At 58.1% G+C, this 15,558-nt stretch overlaps 4 protein-coding genes across 4 annotated transcripts; 2 read left to right on the top strand and 2 right to left on the bottom strand.

The window, feature by feature from the left end:
- Positions 1-464: 464 nt before the first annotated feature.
- SPBR_03458 (threonineeeee synthase) lies at positions 465-2,264 on the top strand (the record flags this gene model as incomplete). Its single annotated transcript, XM_040761749.1, has 2 exons — positions 465-548; positions 672-2,264. The coding sequence occupies 2 exons, from the start codon at positions 465-467 to the stop codon at positions 2,262-2,264; spliced, it is 1,677 nt and encodes a 558-aa protein (XP_040623167.1).
- A 2,096-nt stretch (positions 2,265-4,360) lies between these two features.
- Positions 4,361-6,262, top strand: SPBR_03450 (histidine acid phosphatase; the record flags this gene model as incomplete). The annotated part of the gene is made up of 1 exon (XM_040761741.1): positions 4,361-6,262. The coding sequence occupies one exon, from the start codon at positions 4,361-4,363 to the stop codon at positions 6,260-6,262; it is 1,902 nt and encodes a 633-aa protein (XP_040623166.1).
- A 679-nt stretch (positions 6,263-6,941) lies between these two features.
- Positions 6,942-10,990, bottom strand: SPBR_03408 (c2h2 finger domain containing protein; the record flags this gene model as incomplete). Its single annotated transcript, XM_040761699.1, has 3 exons — positions 6,942-8,630; positions 8,717-9,120; positions 9,328-10,990. The coding sequence occupies 3 exons, from the start codon at positions 10,988-10,990 to the stop codon at positions 6,942-6,944; spliced, it is 3,756 nt and encodes a 1,251-aa protein (XP_040623165.1).
- Positions 10,991-12,890: 1,900 nt separating this feature from the next.
- Positions 12,891-14,822, bottom strand: SPBR_03449 (uncharacterized protein; the record flags this gene model as incomplete). Its single annotated transcript, XM_040761740.1, has 1 exon — positions 12,891-14,822. One exon carries the CDS (start codon positions 14,820-14,822, stop codon positions 12,891-12,893), a length of 1,932 nt encoding a protein of 643 aa, XP_040623164.1.
- Between the last annotated feature and the right edge of the window lie 736 nt (positions 14,823-15,558).

The following is a 15,558-nucleotide window of genomic DNA, read 5'->3' as shown; positions in this document are numbered from 1 at the left end:
TCTATTTCTCATGCTTCATATGTCGTAAAAATATACGTCGTAATAGTGTTCCCTTTCAATTCAATATTCGGTATTTACCCTGTCGGTGTCATTTTGACTCACAGTGCTTTGCCTCTCTAGCGCCGAAAGCCGGCGTGTGTCAAATAATACACCAAGAGACCAAATACACCAAAGTGCACTCTAGTGGGCGCCAACACAAGCCGAACGGAAAAGTTTTGTTTTGGCCCGGCGCTCCTTCCTTCGCTGCTCAGTTGGATTTCGGCCTCTGGCTTCCGGCTTGCACTTTGCCTCCTCCTTCCTTCCGGCACCACAAAAGCAACTCGCTCTTTTGTGCCGACTGCAACCTCTTGCAACATCGACATCGACATCAGCATCGTCGTTGTTCTGATCTACCACCCACTCCCGACTCCTTTCCGCATATCCCCGGACCTCCTCCCTCTCGCCCCAACCCCGCGCTAGACACAATGTCCGGCCAGTCCAACGGCGTGGCGGAGAAGACGCACACGGCGTCGCAGCGGTATCTGTCGACCCGCGGCGAGGATGAGGATGTATGTTTTGCTTCCTTCGTACGCTGCAGAGCGGTGTGCGCATGGCACCACCGCGTCGTTTGCCGCAATTGCGTCTCGTCCATGACCAATTCGACGTTTGGCTAACACCCCTCCCCCCTTCAGCTCTCCTTCGAGGAGGTGGTCCTCCAGGGTCTCGGCTCCGACGGTGGCCTGTTCATCCCGCAGGACATCCCCAAGGCGGCCGACTGGCAAAGCTGGGCCGGCCTGTCGTTCCAGGAGCTGGCCTTCCGCATCATGTCCCTCTACATCTCCCCGTCCGAGATCCCACCAGCCGATCTGAAAGGCATCATCGACCGCAGCTACTCCACATTCCGCACCGAGGATGTCACGCCGCTCGTGCACATGAAGGACAACCTGTACCTGCTGGAGCTGTTCCACGGCCCCACGTTTGCGTTCAAAGACGTCGCGCTGCAGTTCCTCGGCAACCTGTTTGAGTACTTCCTTGTGCGGAAAAACGAGGGCAAGACGGGCCGCGACCGCCACCACTTGACTGTGGTTGGCGCCACGTCGGGCGACACGGGCAGCGCGGCCATCTACGGCCTGCGAGGCAAGAAGGACGTGTCCGTGTTCATCTTGCACCCCAAGGGTCGCGTCAGCCCCATCCAGGAGGCCCAGATGACCACCGTGCCCGACAAGAACGTGCACAACCTTGCGGTGACGGGCACCTTTGACGACTGCCAGGACATTGTCAAGGCTCTGTTTGCCGACCCGGCGACCAACAAGGCCCTGCGTCTGGGCGCCGTCAACTCCATCAACTTTGCACGCATCCTCGCGCAGATCACCTACTACTTTTATGCGTACTTTAAGCTCACGCAGGGCCCGCTCGCCGCCGAGGGGTTCAAGGTCGGCGACAAGGTGCGCTTCGTCGTGCCCACGGGCAACTTTGGCGACGTCCTGGCGGGCTACTTTGCGCACCGCATGGGCCTGGTTGTCGACAAGCTTGTCATTGCCACCAACGAAAACGACATCCTCGACCGGTTCTGGAAGACGGGCCGCTACGAGAAGCACCCCCTGTCGCAGCGCGAGCAGCAGGCACAGCAGGCGGGCACGAACGGTGCCGGTGGCCTGGCCGTCGACGGCGCCAAGGCGCACGCGGACGGCGTCAAGGAGACGCTCAGCCCGGCCATGGACATCCTGGTGTCGAGCAACTTTGAGCGCCTGCTGTGGTTCCTGGCGTACGAGTTCGCGGCCGCCGCGGGCATGGACGACGCGTGGAACAAGAAGCAGGCCGGCCAGGAAGTCGCCACGTGGCTCAAGGACCTCAAGACCAAGGGCGGCTTTGGCCCCGTGTACAAGGACGTGCTCGAGACGGCGCGGCGGACGTTTGAGAGCGAGCGCGTCAGCGACGCGCAGACGCTCGAGACCATCAAATCTGCGTACCGGAACGGCTCCGAGGGCTACATCCTCGACCCGCACACTGCCGTCGGGTTCACGGCCGCCGAGCGTTCGATCGGCCGCACCAGCCCCAGCGTGCCGCACGTGGCCCTGTCGACGGCGCACCCTGCCAAGTTTGCCGGCGCTGTCGTCACCGCTCTGAAGGACGAGGCCGGCTTTGACTTTGAGAAGCAGGTCCGCCCGGCCGAGTTCATTGGCCTCGAGGACAAGGAGCGCCGCGTCTCGACGGTGGCCAACGACTGGAAGGCTGTCAGTGCCCTGGTCCAGAAGCAGGTGGACGAGGAGCTGTCTGCTCCGTAAACCCTGTCATCTTCAACATTGACGGCTTTCTTTTTTCTTTCCAGCATCCTTTTCCATCGTCATATCCTGCTCCCACTCCCCTATTCCCCCTTTTTATCTCGTTAATCTTCAACACACATTCTTATGTCGGATACAGTTCCTATTTGTTTATTCCATTTGGACTTAGAACGGTGGATGAGGGTTGCATAACGATACAGCGGATCCAAGCGTGACGAGAAGTTCAAGTTCGACACTCAGTGCTTTACTTTCTTCTCGTTTGGGGATCGTATTTGCTTTTCTTTTCACATTTTCTAGCATATATGGCTGGAGAGTCTGGCAAGTGCAAAACACTCATTGCTTGGCTAGATTCAATGAACTCCCAAAAAAGAGAGAGAGAGAGAGAGAGAGAGAACCAATTAGGAGGGCGATGCCACTTGGCCACATGTTTTGGCTCTGTCTCTTTGAGGCCGACGGCGTGCATACTGCATGCAGAAAACGCCTCTTATCACATACTGCACCCTTGGCTGTCCTGCTCACCGTGATTTGTGCATATGAGACAGGGACGAACCGGAGGACGATACAATGAATTTCCATCCAATCATACTATGCAGCTGTGTCCTGTGTCCTGTGTCCTGTGTCCTGTGTGTCCTCTGTCCTTGTTCTTTGAAATCTCCAAGAACCCTTGGTAAATGCCGCCCTGTCACCGAAGCGGGCGCTGCTTCCGAAGATGTGGCAGCCGAACACACTAATGTGGCTGCTTGGCACCTTCCCCTCTCACGTCATTGTGCTATCCAGCCTCCATCACTGCTCGCGCCCCTCCTTCCTTGGCAGAATGCAGCAGTGCGCCGCGGGGCCCCTGCAGCATGCAATAGTACGCCTGGATGGTACAAACAGTGAAGCATGTACGTGCTCAGAATGAGGTTGGCGGTGAGGGGGCCAAGTGAGTACCAGTTGTTCTGCTTGTCCTTTTCAGCCGCTCTTTTTGTTCTTTTTCTACATGCTTCTCTTTCTTTTCATTGCTCCTTCCCTGGCGGCACTCTTCACTTTCTTCACACCTTCCTTCCCTTTTTGACAAAACGACCCCGCGACCCCCACCGCCCATCACATGCCCCTCGCTGCTACCTTTCCATGCATCCTGCCACCTCCGTACACTGGGAGACTGGTAATAAAGGAAGGCGCGGGTGACGTATTGGGTAATCCAGAGGGCACGCACTTTGGAGCATACCTTCCAGAAATGTATGACAAGGAAACTGCAACCATCACGCCAAGTCAGCCACTAGACACCTTGGGAAGGCCCAACCTGGCGCATTGCAGGCAGATAAAAAGATAAGAACAAAAGGACGAAAGAAGGTTTAGCGAGGAAGGCGCCGACGGCGGGTAGTGTCCACCCCCCACCAATTAGGGCCATCCAGCGCCCGCCAGCAACATTGGTCTTGCCTTTCCCGTGCAGCGCCCCACTGTTTTCTGCACCGTTGCTTTGGAGCTCTGCTGTGGAGAGTCCCTTCCACTTACACGCACCTTCTAGTACCACTGTTTGTCTCTTCGCCCTCTTCTTCTCCTCTTTTACTCATCCACACCAACAGACAAAGAGCACCAACCGTTGCAGCATCATCCATCCTCGGCCACCCCAGCGCACTTCTTTCGGCAGGTCTTTCTGCAGGCGCGGCCCTTGTCTCGATGGGTTCGTGCGATGACACAGCTCAGCCGAGCCGGCCAAACAAGCTCAGCCTTAGCCCTGCAAATACCAGCCGACTGTCTTCGGAATGGCTTCGCCTGACCAGTCACTAGCTGCCACTCCCAGCGAACAATGACGCTCTATCTGGTCTTGAGCTGCTGCAGGTGGGCGATCACAGCTTAGACGAGCTATCTTACGGCCGGCTCTGTCACTCCCCCGTGCTGTTGTCTCGTGCTCGTCTGTGCTCTTTGTCTGATCTCGGACCGCACGGGAGCTTCGATCCTTGCGCTCCTCACTTCCCCTCCTCATCTTGTCTTGTGCTCTGCTCCCTGCGCCTGTTCCTCTTTTCTCTTATCTTTCATGTATTCTAAAACAGCATACGTGTTTTTCTCGAATTGACGGCATCGCATCCCATCACACACTGGCCAGCTCGCTGTAAACCATGGCCGCCCATTTCACGCTTCCGAAGAGCCTCCTGCTTGCCCTGCTGGCAGCGACAGCTGCTACGCCGGCCATGGCGCTGGACATCACCGTGTGGTCCGCCGTCGCATTTATCATGTACGGCGAGCGCACGCCGCTGGTCGGGCCCACAAGCCCGGAGCTGACGCCGCTCGGCGCCCAGCAGATGTTCAGCCAGGGCACGGCGTTCCGCAATCGCTATGTGCTCCAGGGCACCGCGAACGCCAGCTCCGCCGCCGACTTCCCCGTCTACGGACTCGAGAGCAATGCGCTGGACACCAACCAGGTCACGGTGCTCAGCACCGGCGACAGCTACGTTGCCGCAGGTGCGCTCGCCTTTATGCAGGGCCTCTACCCGCCGCAGACCCACGAGTACGCCTACGACAACGGCGGCCGCTCGGCGGCTGTGCTTGCGAACGGCGCCCTCGTCAACTTCCCGCTCGACGGCTACCAGTACCCGCTTGTCACCACCGCGTCGCTGCAGGATCCGGCCTCCTCGTGGATCCAGGGCAATCTGGCTTGCACCCTGTACCAGCAGTCGGCCATCGACTACCACAACAACAACGAAGCCGCGACGCTCTACAACAGCACGCTCGGCCTGTACCAGTCGCTGTGGCCCACGCTCTTCCAGACCGTCTTCTCCGAGACCAACACCAACTTTTACTTTGCCTACGAGCTCTACGACTACGCCGCGTACATGTACAACCACGATCCCCAGGTCGCCAACGCGCTCAATGCCTCCCTGCTCGAGGACCTGCGCATCTTTGCCTCCGCCCAGCAGCGCGACCTCAATGCCAATCTGACCGTCTCGGGCAAGTACACCGGCGACATGATCCGTGCCGTGACCGGTCGCATGCTTGCGCAGCAGGTTGTCAACTTTTTCCGCGGCAACATTCTCAACAGCGGCGCCAGCAACAAGCTCAGCCTCATGTTCGGCTCCTTTGAGCCCTTTGTGGCCTTCTTCGCCCTGTCCGGCCTCCTGGGCGGAGACGATTTCGCCGTCTTCGAGTCTCTCCCTGGCAACGGCGGCGCCATGGTCTTTGAGCTGTACTCGTTGTCGGCCAACGACTCGACCGTGGCCAACAACACCGTCTACCCGGGCCCGTCGGACCTCTTCGTGCGCTTCCTATACGTGCCGGACACCGACGCCGACAGCAAGTTGACCTCGTATGATATTTTCAACAGCACCCAGGTCAACATCCCGTACTCTGCGTTTGCCAGCGCCATGCAGGGCATCGGCTTCGACTCGGTGGCCGTCTGGTGTGACACCTGCGATGGTGTGAGCGTGTTTTGCCCCGGCATGCTGGAGAATGCTGGCTACGGCGACGGCTGCAGCAGTGGCTCCGGGTCGTCGGGCGGCGGCAGCGGAGGCCTCCGGAGTCAGAGCGGTGGCATGGCGCCCGCCGTCGCAGGCGTCATCGGGGCGCTTGTGACGCTGGCCGTGGTTGGTTTGGCGATTCTGGCGGCCATGCTCCTTGGGGGCCTCCGCTTCTTCTTCGCGGGCGGCCGTCGCGGCAGCCACGGCGGCAACAATGGCACGGATAAGTCGGGCATCTTCAAGAAGCGCTTCAGCTTTGGCAGCGGCGGCTTCAAGGGCGGCGAGCGCAAGATGGCCGACGCCGATGTGGCCGTCTCCAAAACGGGCGTGGGCCACGAGCGCGTCGGCAGCTGGGAGCTGCGCAATGGAAGCAGCGCCGGCAACAACGCGGCGGCCGCAACGTCTGGCACCTCTGCAGCGGGTGCAGCGGACGTCGAGTCTGGCGAGCCTGCGACGCGCACAGAGCGCGTCCGGTCAACCATTGTCAACCGCGACCCCGGAGAGGACGATGACGCTATCATGGCCGACCTGGGACTCAACCCCGTCGACCCGCGGGAGCATATCTAAGTTTATTCCCGTCACGATCTGGACACCCAATGTCCCCCATTTGGCATATCATGAAGCTTCCTTTCTTTTCCATATTTTTACTCGTCGAATCGTTTTATCAACCCGTCTTGGTATATACCCTCTGATTCTGGCTCTCTTTTGATACCCATATTATTGTTGGACTTTTTTATACCCCGGTGTTTTATTGGCTGGGTTTCGAACACACGCATACACCGACCACATCGTGGCAATCGTTACCATTTGGCTCTTATGAGGTATTTATGTACAGACAGGAGTTTGGAATGGATGCTTTTTTTCTTTTTTTCTTCTTTTTGTTTATCGGAACAACCTGGGTTTCACCCGAGAGCTGTTTCTTTAGCTTGCTTTGACTGCCACAATCCTGTATTTTGAAGCCATTATCGTACCAGGTCACTACTCGTGCAATATCATACTACATTCATAACACTTCACATTCGTTCAAACAAAAGTTATTATCGTCTCATCCTTGTATTCATTTCGTATCATTCGAGTATGGGGTATTTTAACTTGCAGTACATGGAAAAGAAGTGGTAGAAAATGGGTGATCCCTAGGGAGTGCAAGCGAGAAGAAAGCACAGAAATGAAAGAACAATAACGTCCAAAAGGAAAACAGAAAAACGCAAGGGTCATGTACTGCTGTATATGTGCTGCCAAGTGCCACTTATGCGGCGAGAGTCGGCTGGATGCCAGCTTCCTTTTCCTCGGCCTTGCACGCATTTTCAAGATACTTGAGCCAGACCCCGGGCTCAGCGGCGTGAGACAGTTTCAGGTGCTGGCCAAACATGTCCTCGCGGTAGAACTTCTTGGCACTGGCCTTGCAGTCATGCAGCTTATGGTCAATCTCGATATGCAATGTCAGGGCCTGGTCATGGGCGGCCTTGTCGTTGGCGCCGGCCACACTGTCTCCACCACTGTTCGACGACAGTGACGCCGGCCGCTGGAACTGGCGGCCACAGAAGCCACAGACATCGTATGTGGTTGTGCCGTCGCTCACCCGTTGGAATGCCAGCAAGGGCGTCGCGAGGCGGCGGCACGACCAAGAAAACGGCCGCAGGTGAATGGTGGTGATGTGGCGCTCGGCTTCGTTCATGCGGCTGAACCGGCGGCCGCAGAACGCACAAATGTGTGGCTTCTTCGTCTGGTGCACCTTGAGCTCTTCCATCGTGTTGAAGCGCTGCGGACGTTTCGGACAACACGTGCAGACCAGCTGCCCTTCGTCGTCAGTAACGGTCATGCCACTAGCCGCGGCACCGCTGGTGTTGTCATCGCCGCTGGGTGCTAGCACATTTGTGGCCGTTGCGGTGCTTCCGACGCTGCTGCACCCGCTTTCGGAGACGATGGAACCGGCCTTTCCATGCGACACGGTGGCGCCCTTGCCTGGCTTCGATGGGAGCGGCAGAGAAGTAATGGGAGTCGCTGCAATGGTACCGGGATTGAAGGACGGGAACGAGGCTGCAGACAATCGGCTCGGGAGCGATCCGATGCTGCTGCGTCGCTCGGTCATCAGCAGGGACGTGCGCGGCGACGACGCGGACGACATCGGGCCGACGGACGATGGCGGACTGATCACGCCCGTTGTAGACCGAGGCGCCGACAAGGAGCTTGCAAAGCTCGTCGTTGAAGAATTGGGGCTCGAGTACGCCGAGTACGATTCGGATTTGATGCCACGGAGTCTCCGCAATGGCAACACCGCATCGGAGCCCTCCATATTGACATCGCCGCCTGCACCTGCCCCACCGTCAACCTGGCCCATGTCGAAATCCAGTGATCCGATGTTGAGTAGACGTGTCAGGAACTGGTATGACGACTTGATGCCCTCATCCAACCAGATATGGACCGCGCAGGCAGAGCGACCGGCGGCAAAATACCGATCCGGAACAAACATGTCGGATGACGCCCCGTCCTCTTCGGCCAGAAGCGATTGCTGGAGCTGCAGCCCGCCACTGCTGGACACGAGCGGGTCGTACTGGAATGAAACCGCAATGAAGAGAACCGTCACGAGATGGAGATACTGGCTGCTGTAGAGGACGTCGGCGTCGTCCGAGTCGGGGTACAGCAATTGTTGTTCGATGACAAGCAGGGCACGGCGAACGTACGCCTGGATGCACAAACTGTAAAATGTCGAAAGCCACCACCGGCGGTCGCGCAAGTTGACTTTGCGGAACATCAGCAGTGACAGCTCTTCGATGTACGTGTCGATGCAGTTGGCCAGCTCCCGGAGGCAGTTGATACTGCAGCGGTCACTCTGGCACGTGCTGTGGAGGCGAGCATCGAGGATATGAGCCGAGTTCAGTCGTAAAGCATCGAGGCAGTTGCGAAGACACACCAAGGACAGGGACACCATCGGAGACTACAACAAAAAGAAAAGAAAAAAAGAGAGGTTAGCAATGACAGCAGGCACAGCAGACCACATTATCCAATTTTGCGGCGTCTTACCTTTCCGACTTCCACTTCATAGAGGCATGCTGTTTCCAAAAGCATCATGAAGCTCTCAACCGACTCGATCTCCAATACGTTGAGGCACTCGTTGTTGTCGGCCAGCTCCCAGGCGATGCTTGAGATGAGATCTGAGTAGGTCGAGGACGTCTCATGAGCCTGGCAGGTGACATTGAGAGACTCGTTCGCTCTGTACCGGCCATTGCGAATGGACTGTGAGAAGTGATGTGCGGCAACAGAGTGGCCGTGCGTCCGCAGGAAAAGGGCTGGGTTGTCTAGGACAAGTTTGTTGTCGGACAAGCACTGCATCTCGGCTTCACGGAAGCAATGCGACACGACGTCGGGTTGTCCCGGTGGCGGGCCGCCTGTCAGGTCGTCGACGACGTTCTCTGCCGCCAGGATGGCTGGCATCTTGTGAGAGCAAGACGCAAGAAGGGAACGGGACTTGGTGCAGAGCACCTGTGGTGGCATTGCTTCGCGCAGGTTACCGCGCCGACAGCCAATCAGTGGCCACGGAGGGGCGTCTTCGCGGAGATCGGGAGCAGGGCAATTCTTACATGGAATGCCTGGGTCGCATTTCCGGCGCAGAATCTTGCATCGCCAACACGCACCACCTGCCCATTCCAGGTCCTTGATGTCTTTGCGGCTTTTTGCACTGAGAGGACCCCGGCGGCCTCGCGGTCGCCGCGACGATATGCCGGAATGAAAAATACTCCAGCTGCTCGACAGGCGGTCACCAAGCGACGGCGTGTCTTGGTGGGTTTTGTCGTCTTCGCCAGGGAACCCTTGACCAGGCAGAGCCAGAGATGACACAACGGAGGCAGCAGCACTGCTGTCATTGCTCAGCCGCCGGGCCGGCGGTGGCGTGAGGCCGACAGACAGCCCGACTGTGTTCGTGTCTTGTTGCACAAGGGGGAAAATGACGGGCGGGGTGATCGTAGGCCGTTTGGGGGGGCTGCCATCGCTGCCTGCCGGCTGTGGGCCGAGAGACGAAGGTACGGCAGGCGTCGCAGGTGGCGGTGCGGCGGAGGCCGGCGAGGCGGGGGGTGCGGAGCGTATGTCGCTCGCGAACGTTGGTGTCGGCTGGGGAGCCAGTTGTGATGGTACGGTCGGTGGTTGCGAAACAATGGCCGGAGTTGATTCGTAGTTTACAGGCCCAAAAACTGACGATCTCCAGATGACGGCCTTCCGCTGCACAGGATCGTAACTGTAGCTGAGCTTGAACTTCAGAGCCAGACGGTGCAGCACAGCTTCTTTGGCCGCATCGCAGCTGTCGAATGTCAGCTTGTCACCTGCGAGGTGACTGCCGCGCGAAAAGATGAGCAAGTCATCGTACAGCTCCAGCGTCGCAGGCTCGTTGAGGTCCAGGCCAGCGGCGGATGCCAGCTGTGCACCGGAAGGCTGGGCGGCAGCTGGGGATGGGAGAATCGATGGGCCCTGGTGAGTGTTCTGCTGAACATTCGTGGTGTGGACCTGGTTTGAGAGCACAGCCGCTGTTTCGTCGTCCGGGAAGAGGAAGTCGTCGGGCCCCATTATCTTGCCAGTTTTGTTCAGGTCGGGGTCTGCAAAGTTGGATGGCAAAGAGCTGATCTCAAACGACGCAACTGAAGCTTGGCTGCTAGAGAATGACTGCGTGTGCTGTAACTGTTGAAATTGGTGCTGCTGCTGCTGCTGCTGTTCCTGTTGCTGAGGCAGTTGCTGCTGTTGATGTTGCTGCAGTACGGGCAGCTGGTCGCGCAAGGCTAGTTGATGCTGATGCTGTTGCTGTCGCTGCTGGCTCAGCGGTTGCTGAGGTAGAGGCCGCTGGGGGGGCTGCATCTGTTGTAGCTGCTGTAGCTGTTGATGGTGGTGCTGGTGGCTCAGGTTTTGGTGCTGCGACGGTATCGTTGGCGACATCTGAGCCAGCGCAGGTGTCTGCTGCCGGTGCGAGGTGTTGACAGTCTGGTGAGGCGGCGGCGCATCCCAAGAGCTCACCCAAGACGCGAGTTCAGGGTCATAGTCGAGGTCCATCGGATCTTGGGACCAGACCGCGTACGTGTCGTCGCCGGCAAACGATCGATGGGACGTGGTACCGTCCGGCGCCACCAGGCCACCGGCGTCCGTGCCAGGCGGATGCATATCGTGTTGGTGTTGTTGCTCAAAGACGTAGAACGACAGGTCGGAACCGGTCGGATGTGCTGTGCCGTCCTGTTGTGGCTGCTGCGATACATGGAGCCCCAAGGCATCCCGAATAGCGGACGCCGACTCTGCGGACGGGTCCATTGGCATATCCATGGTGAATGGCGATGTCGGCGAGCGCTCAAGGCATAGGTGTGCTGTCTGCGTCGCTGCTTGTTGCCTCTTGGTCGTGTGGCTGCTTCTGACGTCGAGAGAGACAGGTCTTTGTGGTTCTGGCCTGATTTGATGTTCCTCCGAAACACTGACACACGTCAACCGGGCCGCGGCTGTTATCGTAATTGCAGCGCTCGCTGGCAAGGGAAGCAAAGAGTGTGGCTGTTCCTCTTTCTCGCCCTGCCTAGTATGCCGTCGGTTGTCTGCTCGATCGTCCCCCCGTCCGTCTCGTTCGCCCTGTTCTCTGTACTGCTGTAGATGGGGGAAGCGGCCGTCGATGGACGCTGCAGGCGCAAATCAGGTGTGGCTTGACATTTGGCCTGATGACGGGTTTGCCAGAGCTCGGCAGCCAGGGGCTAGCGGTCGATGAGAAACAGGCGTCGCAGGCTGCGCGTGGATGGTCAACGAAATCATTCAATGTGCATCTCTGTCGAAAAGGTCAGGTAGGTAGCTTCAGTTGATAAAGTACGCTGGACGATGCATTTGTTTCTCGTTTCGACTTTTACTGCTAGGGAAGGGGGGGCCGTGGGCCTGGGGTGGTATAGGCCTCGTTTCCTCATTGCCCTCGCAACAGGCTCTTGTCCTTGGCTCCTTCCATCATTCATTTTCCCATTCGCTCTCTCTTTCCCTCCTCCTACCCATTTTTTTACCAGTCGGCAGGTGCCAGCCAACCACAATAACACACAGAGGAAGGCGCATGTGTGACGTTCTGAGCAGGGGGCAGGAGCGAGCGTAAAACCAAGTCAGCCACCTATTTGAGCTAATGAGCCAACGTACCGGGGTGTGCCTGGCTTGTTTGCTCCCACCAGCATTTGTATGGAGTTACGTTCGCAGTGGCAGGTTCCCGATGTGAAAAACTGCCCTGCCCACGCTGCCCCCTCATATCCCTGCAAGCTGCAGAGTGAAAACTACAACGGCGACCGTTCCTGTGGTGCTGAAAATGGGGACGGGCGACAAGGCAAGAAGGGGGAGTGGGGCAGTGTTCGCACAAGGCAACCAATGGTGCCGTTAGCAGCAGGAACACCCGGTCTGCCGGTGCGGTCCTCCCCATTTGGGAAGAGCAGGCAGACGAGAAAAACAGGTGAGAGGCTTGGGCGAAGCATGGGAAGGAGCGAGAGATATCCCATGAACAGTCACAACAGAGCGGGAAAGAACCTACCAGCCAGATCGTAAAGCGGCAGCAAGAATCAGGATAAAGTGAGAGAGGAAAGAGGGGAGAGGAGAGAGGGTCAAAACGCATGCTCGCATGTGAGCCTACCTCTTTCCTGCTTGCCGGGAATGCGTCTTGCCAAGGATAAACAGCTAGCCGACCGCCTCTCCCCACGTCGCTTCCTCTTTCGGCAATGGTCCGCGGACAGATGGCGTGATGAGTGGACAGAGGGCTGGAAGCTCCAGGATGCGTAGAACATAGCATGCGATCCTCCTAGATACGATGCCCAGCATAAACAGCACAGAGTATACGACATGCTTGCTTGTCAATACGAGACCGTGACCTCTACACGACTGCGACGTACGACGTACGGAGTACGAAGATGCATCCGAACAAATTGAGTTCGGTTTTGCCGGTGGTATTTTCCACGTGGCAAAGCGTGGCTGTGGGTCGTCGACTTGTGTGAAAGGGAAAAAGGACGAAGCGAGCTACAGGTAAAAGGTACTTGAGTGTTTATTGACATTACTGACTAGGATTGGTAGACGGGAAAAGAATAGAAAATGCATCGAACCGCCGACAACGCCATGCTCGCTCGCTTCCATTACCATGCTGCGCCCCAAATCCATCAAAATGAAACTCCCGAAAAGCAACAGGGAAAGAAAACAATGAAAGAGCAAATGGAAAAGAGCCGACTCAGTTGTCTCGCAGAGGCAGCGAACCGCCCGGGCGCATCACACGTCCGCCGCCGCCAGCATTGACACCGCCGACACCCATGGACCGCTTCATCATAGCGCGTAGCTGCTGCTGCTTCCGCTCGAGGGGACCGCCCGTCGTGCTGGCCAGGCCGATAGGTCCGGCGGCAGCATTGTTGCCGGTGCTACCGTTGCTACCGTTGCCGGCGGCACGCACCTCTCGGCTGTCCCGCTTCAGCGTGGCAAAGGGACTGACGGTGCCTTCCCGCAGCCATTGCTGTAGGCTCGGCTGTGCGCGCGTCGGGTTGTTTGTGGTGGTGTTGGAGCGGTTCAGTGTGTTGGTCATGGTCGAGGTGCCCGTGGCGTAGATGGACGGGGAGACCACCGGCTGCTGCGTCTGCTCTTGTTGAGACGCTGGCACAGCGTTGTTGGCCGGCCCCGTTTCGCCCGTTGGTGTCTTTGGGAAGAGGGAGAAGGACGAGCGTCCATTGATGCCGTTGTTGTTGCCGTTGTTGTTTGCTCCACCGCTGCCTTTCCGTCCGAATGGCCCTTGCGGGAGACCGCCGGTCATGCTGATACTGCTGCCACTGCCCGATCCAAAGGCGCCAAAACCAAAGCCAGCACCGACATCACCACCAGCGCCTGCACCTGCACCTGCGCCAGGTTTGTTGGTCGTGTTGGTCGTACCAGCACCTCTGCCCGACATGCCTCGTATGTACGCTGCTTCAGGACGCTTCTCGTCGAAGCCGTCGCCATCAGCGTTGGCGCCCGTCATAGACGGCCGCGGCGGGTCTTTGAGATCGATTGGGTAGCCATAGGTGCCCCGGTTGCCGCCGTCGCCATCGCCGTCGCCATCGCCGTCGCCTCCCTGCTGTTTTGGGTACCCAATTTCACCGCGTGTGGCAATGAGGCGCGTCCGGCGGCGTTTCCGGTTCGTCTTGTAGCGCAAGACGAGGTAGAAGGCGAGAATGGTCAACAGCGAGGAGCCGACAAAGGCGCCGACAATGGCCAGGGCGGCCTGCGTCACCGACACGGCCGTGCCTTGCGCTTGCTGCACTTGCGTGGCGGCATCGGCGCGCGCAATGGTCGCGTCCGCTTGCGCCGACTGCACCTGCGACGCAGCCGCCTTGGCAAGGCTGGCCGCGCTGACGCTGGCGGCAGCGATGATGGCCGACGCGCTGCTGGTAAGGCTGGCCATGTTGGATGCGATGGCGGCGTTGGCGCTGCTCTCGGCGCTCGAAATGGCACTGGAGACGGCCTGCGAGGCAGACTGCGAGGCCTGCCGGGACGCGTCCTGTGCAGACTGGGCCGACTGCTGGGCCTGCTGGACCGAGTTTTGCAGCTGGTTGATGGATTGCGAGAGGCGGTCGGTGGACTGCGAGAGCTGGGTGACCTGCTGGGCGAGCTGCTGTGACGTCTGCGAGACGGAGCGGCTGGCCTGGCTGATGGACGACGCGACGAGGGAGATGGACTGGATCTGGGCACTCAGAGCCTGGATCTGACCGCTGTTGTCCTGGCGGCGGGCCAGCGACGGTGGTGGTGTTTGCCGCGGCTGGCGTGCGGCATTGGCGGGTGCTGCATGGTCTCTTTCTGCTTCTCCCTGCGCTCTGCGCATCTCGTCCCTCCTTGCAACCGCCTGCAGCATCTGCTGTATCTGCTCGTCGGCGTCGGCGGCCATGATGTTCGGTTCGGCAGCAGCCGCGGCTAGCGGCGCGGCCAGTCGGCGAAAGAACTCGACCACGTTGTCGCCGCTGCCACCGTCACGGCTGCCGTCGCTGGGTCCTGGAATCCTTGGTGCTACCAGGGCTTTGCTAGTGCCTGTATCTATATCGAGTCCCCTATTTGCCCACGCAGGACCAGCTGCTGCTGCGAGAAGCAGTGGCAGCCAAACTGCAGCTGGCCACCACCGCATGTGGCACTTTTGTCTCGCCATTCCGAGTATGGAGGGCGTATTAGGAGTGTGTATGCTGTTGAGAGATTCGTAGATATAAAACGTAGTGGTGATGTAGAGTGGTCACGGTATCATAAACAAAAGGCATACAAGCAAGAAATCATCGTCCTTGGTGACTAAAGTGATGGTAGGAAAGTTCGAAAAAGCTCGGGAGGCAAGAAAATCAAGTAAATAGGCAAAAAGAGAGAAAAGGAAACAAAAAACAAAACCCGTGGGAGAAATGAGATGGGGGGACAAGAAGTAAAAGGAAAAGTGGACAAAGACAGAGAGAGAGAGATCCGGGTTAGAAGACTTGCAAGACGTACTAGAGGATGGAATAAGATGGACATATCAGTTTCCATTTGCCCTTTTCCGGGCATCGTGAGCCAAACAATTCATGCAATCGTCGACCTGTCTCTTCTACAAACGGCAAACCAGGGTGCCGGCGAGGTTGCCTCCGGAAAGACGGAGAGTATGGGAAGGAGTCACAGTAACCCAAGCAAAGCATGAAGACGGTTGAGATGTCAAGTCGTTCGAGACACCTGTAGCCACCTGCGGTCGATGGGGCCAAGCAATCCATCTTTTCTCTTCGAGTTTCCCCGTCTGCGGCCTTCCAAATGGCTCCATCGCCCGCGTATTTGGACCCTACACGTCGTGAGGGACATTGGGCGATCACGTCGTATGACCTGCGATGGATACCGAGGAGACAGAGAATACGGCAGAGAGCAAACGTTCTGCA

This window comes from Sporothrix brasiliensis (assembly GCF_000820605.1).
Source record: "Sporothrix brasiliensis 5110 chromosome Unknown Cont13, whole genome shotgun sequence".
Classification (NCBI taxonomy): domain Eukaryota; kingdom Fungi; phylum Ascomycota; class Sordariomycetes; order Ophiostomatales; family Ophiostomataceae; genus Sporothrix; species Sporothrix brasiliensis.
Note: the sequence above shows the minus strand (reverse complement) of the source record. Positions and strands in the feature narration are given on the sequence as shown.